At 40.6% G+C, this 13,298-nt stretch overlaps 2 protein-coding genes across 7 annotated transcripts in view; one reads left to right on the top strand and one right to left on the bottom strand.

Annotated features, from left to right (window-relative positions):
- Window positions 1-13,298, bottom strand: part of LOC127052012 (uncharacterized) — a 584,770-nt gene that overhangs the window by 60,375 nt on the left and 511,097 nt on the right. The gene's annotated exons all lie outside the window — the stretch shown is intronic.
- The window catches only part of SBF2 (SET binding factor 2), a 588,450-nt gene that overhangs the window by 110,509 nt on the left and 464,643 nt on the right, over window positions 1-13,298 (top strand). For all 6 annotated transcript variants that reach the window (XM_050954979.1, XM_050954981.1, XM_050954978.1 and 3 more), the window contains exon 2: window positions 10,697-10,782. In XM_050954979.1, the coding sequence (XP_050810936.1) occupies window positions 10,697-10,782 (86 nt within the window). The remainder of the gene's footprint in view (window positions 1-10,696; window positions 10,783-13,298) is intronic.

Raw genomic sequence — 13,298 nt, 5'->3', positions numbered from 1 at the left:
CCTCCAAATGGAAATATTCTTGATTATGGTCAGACCAGCATGGCCTAGACCCAGTCCAAGCACTCATAATAAAGATTTTGGAATAGTTGTTGCAGTTAAAGCATTTTGGACTCTGATTGAGCTCAATAAATGTTCACCTGGTAGCAATATTCACTGAGGTAGTCACTCTTTGGTCTTCTCTCATACAATGATAGCCAAATTCCTTAAGGGCCTGATTCATGCTTACCTGCTCTTTCGAGAACCTACTCCAGCATGGAACGTCAACATTGTCCTTCTGAAGCTTATGAAGTTCCCACTTTGAGGCCCTCTGTGAGTGCTCCATCCACTATCTTATTTTAAGAATGGTCTTTCTGGTTGCCATCACCTTGACTGGAAGAGTGAGCACTAATAGCCAGAATCCCAATATACTTAGTACCACTTCTCTCCTTATGGAACAAAGACCTCAAGCAAAATTCATCCCCGAGGCGGTTTCTGAGTTCCACCTAAACCAATTAGTGAGTTTTCCCAAAATTATATTCCACACAAGGGAAGAAGAAGTTGCATGTTCTGGACATATCTGAAGCTCTTATATCAAAACAGGACCAAATCTTTCAGATGGCTCCCACGTCTATTTGTGGCTGTAGCCGACTGTTCCAAAGGCCAGGCTTATTTAATTGCAAATACTATCAAACTTGGTAATACATTGCATCTCACTATGCTACCAGCTGGCTGGTGTACCTGTCCCACCAGCTTTTAGGGCTCGCTCCACCAGAGCCCAAGCAGCATCCTTGGCTTGTTACTGAAACATGCTGATATCCAAAATCTGCAAGGCTGTTATGTGGAGCAATCTGCTAATGTTTCTAAAGCATTATGCATGTGACTTAGCTGCTAGATCAGATGCCAGATCTGGGAGAGCAATATCCCAGTCTCTGTTTGAGTGATGCAGCTGATACTCCTTATTCCCACCATCCTGAAGAGCATGCTGCTTGCCAGTCACCTCCAGTGGGATCCACACTGACACATTCGCTAAGTAAAAACGATTACCCTGTAGTAACTGTGGTTCTTCAAGATATTGTAGTCAGTGTGGATTCCACAGCCCATGCTCCCTCACGTCTTTCAAAGTCCTTAGATAACACAGGGTTTGAATTGCAAGAGAACTGAGGGAGGGTCATGGTGGCTCTGCCCTTTATGCTCTTGTATAGCGTGTGAGGAGGCGCAGGCACATGTGTGGTGCTGATAGGTATAGTTATTCAGAAGATTCTGATATTGCACACACCAAGCACATACACACCTATAGTGGAACCTACACAGACTACATCATCTTGAAGAACAACATTTACTGTATGGTAAGTAATGATTCTTTTCCTTGGAAACTGATGTCTATGCCCCCATTCACATGGGAAAGTTTCTCTTCTGCCACTGATGAATTGATAAATCAATTTATCAGTCTCTGGCTTCAGGCTTTCCTAAGTGTCTGTTATCTTGAAAATCACTATAGTGGTGGGATTTTAAGTATTGTACAGTCACCTTATGTGTGTTCATAATTAAGTCTTGGGGTATGTCTACATTATTAGATTACTCCCGATTTTACAGAATTTGATTTTTCTGGCAACCAGTTGTATAAAGTAGAGTGCATGCAGCCACACTAAGCACATTAATTCAGCGGTGTGTGTCCATAGTACCGAGGCTAGCATCGACTTTTGGAGCATTGCACTGTGGGTAGCTATCCCATAGTTCTCGCAGTCTCCCCCACCCATTGGAATTCTGGGTTGAGATCCCAGTGCCTGATGTGGCAAAAAACATTGTCATGGGTGGTTCTGGGTACATGTCATCAGGCCTCCCTCTCCCTCCCTCCATGAAAGCAATGGCAGACAACCGTTTCACGCCTTTTTTCCTGGGTTACTTGTGCAGACACCATACCATAGCAAGCATGGAGCCGGCACAGCTGATCTTCACCGTAAGTCTCCTGGGTGCTGGCAGATGTGGGACTGCATTGCTACACAGCAGCAGCTCATTGTCTTTTGGCAGCAGATGGTGCATTAGGACTGAAAGCCATCCTCATCATACAGAGATGGGAGTGACTCAGCCACGTCGTTTTCCATTTTCTGCCGAGCACCCAGGAGATGAGGGCTAGCAGTCATAATGCAGCATCTTCTGCTAAGTACCCAGGAGATGAGGATGGGTAGCAGTCATACTGTACCATCTGCTGCCAGCCTAAGATGTAAAAGATGGATGGAGTGGATCAAAACAAGAAATAGACCAGATTTGTTTTGTATTCATTTGCTCCCCCCTCCCTCCATGAAATCAACAGCCTGCTAAACCCAGGCTTTTGAGTTCAATCCTTAGGGGGCCATTCTGTGTGACAGTTGTTTGTGTTTCTCCTTGATGCAAAGCCTCCGCCTTTGTGGCTTTCCCTGTAAGCCATGTCGTCAGTCACCCCTCCCTCCGTCAGAGCAACGACAGACAATCGTTTAGCGCCTTTTTTCAGTGCAGACGCCATACCATGGCAAGCATGGAGCCTGCTCAGCTCAACACAGCAGTCAAGAACATTGTAAACAGCTTACGCATTATTGTGCAGTTTATGCTGAAGCGGAACCTGGAAAACCAGGCGAGGAGGAGGTGACAGCAGCGTGGCGACAAGAGTGTTGAGGACATGGACACAGAATTCTGTAAGCATTAGCCAAACACAAAGATCCCTGCTAGCCAAACATGAACAGCTCACCGCCAATACCTCCCTCCCGCCCCCACTTGACTAACTGCGGGGAGGATTTCTTTTCAGCCACAGGCAAACAGCCCAGTAGGAACAGCCACCTCTGAATGTCCCCTTAATTAAATTCCTATATTTCAACCAGGTTACCATGAACGATATCACTCTCCTGAGGATAACAGCAAGATAAGGAATGGATGTTACTTGAGTGTCAGCAGCAACAGCAAACACCGGGACAGTACGCTGCCATGCTTTGTCATGCAATGATACCAGATTAATTGCTACTAGCATGGCGTGGTCAAGTGTCCTACCATGGAGGACAGAATAAGGCTGCCCTGCGCAGAACCTTCTGCAAAGGCTTTTGTAGTACCTCCAGGAGAGCTTCATGGAGATGTCCCTGGAGGATTTCCGCTCCATCCCCAGACACATTAACAGACTTTTGCAGTAGCTGTACTGGCTGTGAATGCATCTCAAGTCCTCAGGGCAAATTAATAATTAAAAACGCTTGCTTTTAAACCATGTTTTATATTTACAAAGGTATACTCACCGGAGGCCCTTTCTCCGGCTTCATGTCCGGGATACCGCCTTGGGAGGGTTGGGAGGGTATTTCAGCCAGGGTGATAAGATCCTGGCTGTTGGGGAGAATGGTGTGCTGTGTGTTCTCTGCAAGCTCCTCCTCGTCGTCGTTGTCATCCTGATCTTCCCCGTTCACAAAATTCTCAGGCATGCACGGTGAGGGGTGGGGTAGTGGTGGCGGAATCCACGGTGAGGGGTGGGGTAATGGTGGCAGCCCCCCTCCTAGAATTGCATGCAGCTCAGCATAGAAGCAGCATGTCTGCATCTCTGCCCCGGACCATCCATTTGCTGCTTTGGTTTTCTGGTATGCTTGTCTGAGTTTCTTAATTTTCACGCGTCACTGTAGTGAATCCCTGTTGTGGCCTCTCTCCATCATGCCCTTGGAGACTTTTTTTCAAATGTTTTGGCATTTCATCTTTTGGAACATAGTTCTGCTAGCACAGAATCATCTCCCCATACAGTAATGAGATCCAGTACCTCTCATACGGTCCATGCTGGAGATGTTTTTCGATTCTCGGCATGGCTACCTGTGCTGCTGAGCTCTGCGTGGTCACCTGTGCTGATCAGCTCTCCACGCTGGGCAAACAGGAAATGAAAATCAAAAGTTCGCGGGGCTTTTCCTGTCTACCTGGCCAGTGCATCCGAGTTCAGATTGCTGTCCAGTGCGGTCAAAACGGTGCACTGTGGGATAGCTCCCGGAGGCCAATACCGTCGAATTGCATCCACACTAACCCTAATTTGAACCGGCAATGTCTATTTCAACGCTACTCCCCTCGTCGGGGAGGAGTACAGAAATCGATTTTAAGAACCCCTTATGTCAAAGTAAATGGCTTCGTTGTGTGGGTGGGTGCAGGGTTAATTCAATTTAATGCTGCTAAATTCAACCTAAACTTGTAGTGTAAACCAGGCCTTGGTCATAGTTTCTTGAACTTTTTATGTTTGTCTTCATAAAGTATTGAAGAATGCTGTTGTATTTTCCCACTCTCCCAACTTTTTTTATTTGTTCTTTTGCTCCCTGTGTTTCCTGTTAAGATTCGCTTAGGCATGTCTTTTCTCTAGAAAAACATTTATGTGGCAATTTGTTATAGATTTCCAGGTTTTCTAAATCCTTTTATTTTAGTGAATTGGATAGTTTTTCCTGTATGTGATTCTGTTTTCTTTTGGGAGCAAGTTGTGAAAGTATAACCTACCTTTTCTAGAGAACATTACAGATTGAGTTAGAAGGTGTATACAACTTTAGCCTCTTACCAGTTATATCTGTTTGTTAAATAGGAGGAGAAACAGTGTTTCAGATTTTAGTCTGGGGTATTATTTGTTGTTGTAAATGTAATCCTTTTGTCTGGCAAAGATATTATGACATTACTGTGGGAATGGGCATCAGAAGCAATGTTTATAAAATGTATTAAATTGTAAGACCCAGTAGTGAACAAGGAATAAGTAGCCAGGCATCTTATTTGGTTCCCCTTTTGTTCCTTTTGCAGCCAGGGGCTTCAAAAATGTTCTGGAAACACTGCTTGGCTATTGCAACAAAAATGTTGGAAACTCTGAAGGCAAGTCAGTCTGCCAGATTTCATTCCTCTTCCAATTTTTTGAGATCTAGGTGATCTTAATTTTTGTCTTGTGAGATGGACTCCCCCTTTTCAATCCGAGCTTTCCTTAGTTATGAAAAAGTAGCTTTTATTTGAGTAAACTATTCTAAACTCATCTGTCAATAGGAAATTAAATTTAGTTATCTGGGAAGCTTTTGAGTTGCTCTCCTTCATTTGAGTTACCAAGCAAGTAGTGGTTGTGCAGATTTTAAAAAAAGACTTTGTTTTCCTTCTAAATACTAATATTTAAAATAAAAAAGTTACCACAGGGTAAAATCAGATCTGATTTTCATTCATTCATTTACCTATTAGCTGCTTCTTTATTAGTGTCTTTTGAACCTAGTATTAGATCAGAACAGAAGACAGAGCATGGTTATTTACAGATTCAATTAATTTCTCAACGAATTCGAAGGGTTACCTGAAGGTCTTTTCCAGGCGACTTCTTGCTTGGATTCCTAATGATTCTGTGTCTTAAAGAGTTTCATGAATAAACTGTGTCAGTGCTCTTTAACTATGGCTAGAGGTCTTCACAGGAAGAGGAGATAAAAGGAGCAGTAATTTTTCAACAGATAATGTTGTACTTGCCCCCTCTCATCTAAGAAAGATGAGACAACAGGAGAAGAAAGAAGAGGTACAGATAGAATTCTTCTTGTCAGTCAGGTTAAGTCGGCACTGTAATTGTGTGATTTGCAGCACATGTAAGTGTGATTTGCAGCACCTATAGATATACCTGAGCTAGCTTTGTTATATCTAGGTCCAAGTGAACTCAAATAACACCAGCAGTGAAGCTGAAACAGTGCAGGTGGTAGCACAGGCTTGCCTTGTACTCAGAGTCCCAGGCAGCTGGAGCTGTTGTAACTCAAGCTAGCTTTCATCTAGCTAGATCAAACCTGGGGTATATCTGCATGTATTGCAATCGCATCTCCTGATTGCAGTGTAGACATTACCTCAGACAGAAATTTCTGCCTTAAGAAGAGCTGATTCAGGCAACATTTGACTTAAGAAAGGGAAGTTAATTAAATAAAATATAAAGGGGACCCCCTCTTATTCTGGTTGACTTTAATTAGTGGATCCGGAACTCTGTTCCTTACACAGTTACAGTTATGCTACTGTTTCTGCCACTTACCACTCAGTGGCTGGTATATAGTTCCTTTCCTATACAGACAGAATCAGAGAAGATTAGGGTTGGAAGAGACCTCAGGAGGTCATCTAGTCCAACCCCCTGCTCCAAGCAGGGCCAACACCAACTAAATCATTCCAGCCAGGGCTTTGTCGAGCCAGGCCTTAAAAACCTCTAAGGATGGAGATTCCACCCCCTCCTTGGTAACCCATTCCAGTGCTTCATCACCCTCCTAGTGAAATAGTTTTTCCTAATATCCAACCTAGACCTCTCCCACTGCAATTTGAGACCATTGCTCCTTTTTCTGTCATGTGCCACGACTGAGAACTGCCTAGCTCCATCCTCTTTGCCGCCCTCCCCTTTCAGGTAGTTATAGGTTGCTATCAAATTCCCCCTCACTCTTCTCTTCTGCAGACTAACTAGCTTCAGTTCCCTCAGCCTCTGCTCGTACATTATGTGCCCCAGCTCCCAATCATTTTCGTTGCCCTCTGCTGGACTCTCTCCAATTTCTCCACATCCTCTCGGTAGTGGGGGGCCCAAAAGTGGATGTGGCCTCACCAGTACCAAATAGAGGGGAATAATCACTTCTCTTGATCTGCTGGCAGTGCTCCTACTATTGCAGCCCAATATGCCATTAGACTTCTTGGCACACTGTTGACTCATATCCAGCTTCTCATCCACTGTAATCCCTAGGTCCTTTTCTGTAGAACTGCCCCTTAGGCAGTCGATCCCTAGCCTGTAGCAATGCATGGGATTCTTCCGTCCTAAGTGCAGGACTCTGCACTTGTCCTTCTTGGACCTCATCAGATTTCTTTTAGCTCAATCCTCCAGTTTGTCTATGTCATTCTGGACCCTATCCTTGCCCTTCAGCTGATCTCCCTCTCCCCCCAGCTTAATGTCATCCGCGGACTTGCTGAGGGTGCAACCCATCCTATTATCTAGATCATTAATGAAGATGTTGAACAAAACCGGCCCCAGGACAGACCCCTGGGGCACTCCGCTTGATACTATCTGCCACTTATACTTGGAGCAGTTGGTCACTATCTCTTGAGCCCGACGATCTAGCCAGTTTTTTATCCACGTTATAATCCATTCATCCAATCCATCCTTTTTTAACTTGCTGGCGAGAATACTGTGGGAGACCATATCAAAAGCTTTGCTAAAGTCAAGGTATATAATGTCCACTGCTTTCTCCATAGCCTCAGAGCCAGTTATTTCATCACAGAATGCAATCAGGTTGATCAGGCATGACTTGCCCTTGGTGAATCCATGTTGACTGTTCCTGATCACTTTCCTCTCCTCCAAGAGCTTCAGAATGTCCTGGGGTCGGTTTTGTTCAACATCTTCATTAATTAGGACCTGTTCCATGATTTTTCCAGGGACTGAGGAGAGGCTGACCTGTCTGTAGTTCCCAGGATTCTCCTTCTTCACTTTTTTTTTTAAAGATGGGCACTTTTTTTTGCCTTTTTCCAATCATCAGGGACCTCCTCTGATCACCATGAGTTTTCAAAGATAATGGCTCTGCAGTCACATAAGCCAACTCCCTCTGCGCCCTCGGATGCACTAGATCCGGCCGCATGGACTTGTGTGTGTCTAGCTTTTCTAAATAGTCCTTAACCTGTTCTTTTACCACTGAGGGCTGCTCACCACCTCCCCATACTGTGCTGTCCAGTGGAGCAGTCTGGGAGCTGACCTTGTCTGTGAAGACTGAGGCAAAAAAAAGCATTGAGTACTTCAGTTTTTTCCGCATGATCTGTCACTAGTTTGCCTCCTTTATTTAGTAAGGATGCCACACTTTCCCTGACCACCTTCTTGTTGCTAACATACCTGTAGGAACCCTTCTTGTTACCCTTTAGACCCCTTGCTAGCTGCAACTCCAGTTGTGCTTTGGCCTTCCTGATTATACCCCTGCATGCTCGAGCAATATTTTTATATTCCTTCCTTTTATATTCCATCTGTCCAAGTTTTCACTTGTAAGCTTCCTTTTTGTGTGTAATATCACCGAAGATTTCTCTGTTAAACCAAGCTGGTCTCCTGCCATATTTGCTATTCTTTCTGCACGTTGGGCTGGTTTGTTCCTGCACTCTCAGTAAGGCTTCTTTAAGATACAGCCAGTTCTCCTGGACTCCTTTCCCCCTCACATTAACTTCCCAGGGAATCCTGCCCATCGATTCCCTGGGGGAGCCAAAGTCTGGTTTTCTGAAGTCCAGGGTCCATATTCTGCTGTTACCCTTCTTCCTTTTGTCAGAATCCTGAACTCGACTAGCTCAGGGTCACTGTTGCCCAGGTTGCCACCCACTTCTACTTCTCCTACCAATTCTTCCCTGTTTGAGAGCAGCAGGTCAATAGGAGCATGGCCCCTCGTTGGTTCCTCCAGCACTTGTACCAAGAAGTTGTCCCCAACACTCTCCAAAACTTCTTGGATTGTCTGTGAACTGCTGTATTTCTCTCCCAGCAGATGTCAGGGGGATTTGAAGTCCCTCATGAGAACCAGGGCCTGTGATCTGGAAACTTCTCTTAGTTGTCCGAAGAAAGCCTCGTCTACCTCATATACCTGGTCTGGTGGTCTATAGCAGATGCCCACCACAACATCACCATTGTAGCTCTTGTCTCTAAATATAACCCAAAGACTCAACAGGCTTTTCTCCAGTTTCATGCTGGTGTATTTACAGATACACTTTTATAGCTTCCTCCAGCCCCTGATTTGCCATCATGGCTGCTACATCTCTTACCCCATTGCTCCTTCCTGGTTCTGCCCTAATCTGATTGCAGTTCTCCAATGTGCTGCCCTGTTTACGTGAATACTAATTAAAGTTGTAAGCTAGGAATAGTAATCAATGTGCCCTATTTAGGGGTGAAGTTGTTCTCTATAGGAAAGAGTCACTGCTGTATTATAACATATTCTGATATCATGCTATTTTCAAGAAATATTACAAATTACAGAAGGCCAGTGGTAGAACTAGTTTTGTGAGTAAATATTTTAAAATAGACTAAATAGAGCAGAGTAAATTGTCATACTGATTGCCTCAAGACAACTTTTAGCTGCTTTTATTATGGATTTCAGAGGACTAAAGCAAATTCAAACTAAAAATTAGTCAGTGGTGGTGTAAAAGGCACATCTGTTTAGATTGCACAATAAAAGGTGAAACAATATTATTGTGAATTGACTTATGCTATTAAACATCTGCTGTATCAAATTAAATATTATTTTTGTAGGAGTACAAACAATATAATTTTTTCTCTGTTGCTGTTTGAGTATCTGCAGTGAATCAGACACAAAGAACATCACTCTTAACTCTCTCCAATATTAACACCTTTCTTCTTATTTCTTATGTTTATATGTATTCTCTGAAAACTCTACAAGGATATACTTTAATCTTTTCACACTAGCATGATTTTAACATTGCAGGTAGGTGTTAAGTGTCAAGAGTACAGTGTGGAAGTATAACACAACTAACTATTGAATTTTAGATCAATATTTTTTCAGTATTGGACCCTGTTAACGGATTCAAATGGTTCTGTGATTTACATCTCCTATCATAAAGCTAATATGTTAAGAATATTGGAAAAGTCTTTGTGCATATGAAATACTTCGCACTCTTACAGCATCTTGCTTCTGAAAATAAAATTCACTTTATAGAAATAAAAAAATTAAGCCCCTGAATACCCTTGCAAGATAGGAAAATATTATCCCTGTTTAACAACTAGTGAAATAGAAGCAGAGATGAGTTAAGGCTGGGATTTTCAAAGTGATCTAAAAGAGGTCAGTGCTCAATATCCATGAAAATTGAATTTTATTTCTTTTAGGTCCCTTTTAAAATTGCTGCCTTAATCTAATTGACTGACTTGTACAAACAAGTAAGACAGTAGCAGATCCAGGAAAGTCTTTTTCATCTGAGTCCTGTGCATAAACTGCAGATGATCCTTTTTCCAACTGCAAGATGATGGCACTGCTGTCTTCTCAGAGAACGGTGGTAACTGGAGACACTGACTATGCTCTTAACACTCTAGTGGCTAACTCCAGAATGGTCCTAGCTGTTCTCAAGTAAGCCTCGTAAACCGAAGAATTTTTATGTATGAATCATTGGCGAAGAAAGAAAATAATGGACTCTCCAATTGAGATGTTTTTCAGTTTTTCATGCTGAGGGAATGGAATTTCTCTGGTGATTTAAGGTGCTTGTAGAGTGTAGTAATATGACCAGGCAAAAATAATTTTTAGGATTGAGAGTAAGCCATGGACATAGCTATATTATTAAACTACTCCTGTTTCATTTTAATTATTCCTGCATCTATGAAATACATATTCTGCTTCCTAAGGAGTCTCACTATGGTATACAAGGAAATGAAATAAGAATTCTGGCAAGGAAGACTGAGTGTTAGTAATTTATGCCCTGGATAAAACAAAAATGCTATTTTAAATCAAATCCAGTAAACTTTTAAACTACAAAATTTTTTAAAAGAATTTTATAATCTGTAACATTTTAATGTCATTGACAAATTTTGAAATTGGCTATTGATTATATGGGAGTCTTTATTGTATTTTAATAAAAATAGAAATCCACTCGCAAGTTTCATTCAGACCATTGTAGGATTTGTCTGTCTTGATGTGTAAATGCAATAGTTTACACTGTGATATTTTTCACAGCATAAGCTACAGTGTTTTTACTCGTAAATTTGTTGAATGGGAGAAAGTTTCATGCTGTGATTTTTTTTGTCTTTCTACAGGCTCAGCAGAAGGTTTGGGGAAAATAATTCAGAGGTTTCCTCTGAAGGATTGGCATGACACTCCCTTTCCCCAGGGAATAGAGTTGGTAAGTTCATATTAACCTGTATTTTATAAGCTTCTTAGAGAAGGAGCCTGAAAATGTAGTTCCTTGGGTGCATTCATCTAGCCTGACATGGTATTGAACAAGATCATGTTAGTGGGATGTAGATAATGTCTTTGAAGTTTGTTTTTGGCTAGCAGAAGATACAGGAAAAAATATTCTCTCCACAGATGAAACTGAAATGTGAGAAGTAGAAAAATGATTTCTAAATATGGTTGCTTGAAAGTTGAAAACAAATTTATTTTAAAAAATAGTTGGAAAATTTAATAAGAAATGTCAGGGGATTTTTTGTAAAATGAACGTGTATTTAATATGCAGAAGAAAATATGAATAATTTTAGATATAATTTTCATCTTTAACTATTGCAGAACATTGTTGTTTTTATGTATGAAAAAGAATTATTAAAAGAGGATCATTCAGTAATTAAAATTCAAATTTAGGATGTACAACGTAACTGTGCAGGGAGATCTTATTAGCAAATTATTTCTAAAATGCAACAAAAACTTATTAGTAAGATATTTGTATGACTGCTTTTATATGGTGGCTGAACAAACATGGCATACAGTTATCCAGTATAACTACATGACTTAACTGCATGACTTGTCTTGTGATAGTGCTTACCCGTACAGACTTTTTTTACACTTTAATATCTACTTCTGATAGAAGTTATTTGTTAATTTAAAATTCAGTACATACATGCAATTGAAATCCAGATGTAAACATACTGCATTGCTTTAAGAGCTACAGATAGACAATTACACAAGTATTTGTGTGGGTTTTTTGGGGCAGAAAGAAAGGGGAGATGGAGAGTTAGATTATTTGATAAATGTATTATGATTTTGTTGGAGCTAGAGCATACGCTGAAAGCAAGTTATCCATGGAATTTTGTTGTGGAATAGAAAAGAGAAGTTCTTGCGGTCATGATGGTATGGAACATTGGTATCTTATTCAATAAAATTTAAGACTGGTGCACTATAAAGTACTTAAGGAAATTTAATAGATGAACTGTAGCTTGAGATAAAATAATGGATATATTTTTCCAAGCAGTCTCTTTCTTTCCTCCTCTCCTTAGACATTCACCAGAATAAAAACTGTATTATATCATGAGAAATTTTAGGAGAGTAAAAAATACATATTCTGGAATATCATAGGCTGAAATATGAGCTTTCTAACCAAATTTGAAATAGATATGAAAATGCTCAGTCATAGAAGCAAGACTGTAATATCTTTCCATGTGTTCAGACATCTTAAATTAATGGTTTTATGCTGTTTTCATTGTGTTGAAAATTTCCCTGTAGAGCAATCCAAACTATATTCTGTAAATTGGTTATTAGAGTAGTAGTATAATTTCCGTCTCTTCTATGATTCTTGGACTACAGTCTCTTTTCTATTATTAGCATCACATGTCCCCCAAATCACTTTCTCTTAGTCTCTGCGCACATCTCCTGGAATACCAATAGCAGGCAGTTGCAGCAAAGTTGTCTTCTCTTTTCTTTCGACTCAGCATTAGTTGTATTACTATTTAATTGATATTTTATATCTGCTCGGAATTTGAAATGCTAACTTCATTAACATTGTACTAACTCGGTTCTAGCCATTCACATGGTGAAAAATGTTAAGATTTCCTCCCCTCCCCATCAGTTTGTTTAATTAAAACTTGAATGTGTTTCCTAAATATAGTAATAACTATATATTAACTGAATAAACTCTGAGACTGAAGGCCAAGGAAAGTTAACAGGATCCATCCTCAGTTATGGTTATAATGAAAATGTTAATTATACATGTACATTTTAAATGAAAAAAGAAACTACAAAAACCAAAATGAGTTGTCAAAAGATTAAATTTTTTTTATACAAGAAAGTTAAATTCTTTTGTACTTTCTTCCTCCGCCCACCCATTTTCCTCCTGCCTTTTCATTTCATAGATTTCTCCCTACTAGGTTTTAAGTCCAGTGGGGATTATTATGACCACCTAGGCTGACCCTCTTGCAGAACAGATACTAGAATTTCACCCAGTAATTCCTACATCAAATCCATAACTTTTTCTTGAGGTAGAACATATCTTTTAGATAGGCACCAAGTCTTTATTTAAAGACTCTGAATGTGGTGGATTCTCCATCATTTGAAGGTAAGTTGTTTCAATAGCTAATTATCCTGATGGTTAAAAATTTGTGCCTTATTTCCAGTCTGAATTTGTCTAGCTTCAGTTTCCAGCTTTGGATATTGTTATGTGCTTGTTGACTAAAAATCTCTCTATTACCAGAAATCATCTTCCCATACAGGCACTTTTAAGAGGTGACTTGATCACAGTCTGTACTTTCTTTTTGGTAAGGTAAATAGGTTGAGCTTCTTAAATCTATCTTTGTAAAGCAGATTTACCAGACCTGAAATCATTCTTGAATCCTTTCTAATTTTTCAACATTCTTTCAGAAATGTGGATGCCAGAATTGTATTCAGTAATCCAATAATGGTTTTACCAATGCTCCATAAGGATGTTTTGCT

Source organism: Gopherus flavomarginatus, chromosome 5 (assembly GCF_025201925.1).
Source record: "Gopherus flavomarginatus isolate rGopFla2 chromosome 5, rGopFla2.mat.asm, whole genome shotgun sequence".
NCBI lineage: Eukaryota > Metazoa > Chordata > Testudines > Testudinidae > Gopherus > Gopherus flavomarginatus.
This window is presented reverse-complemented; position numbering and strand designations above follow the sequence as displayed.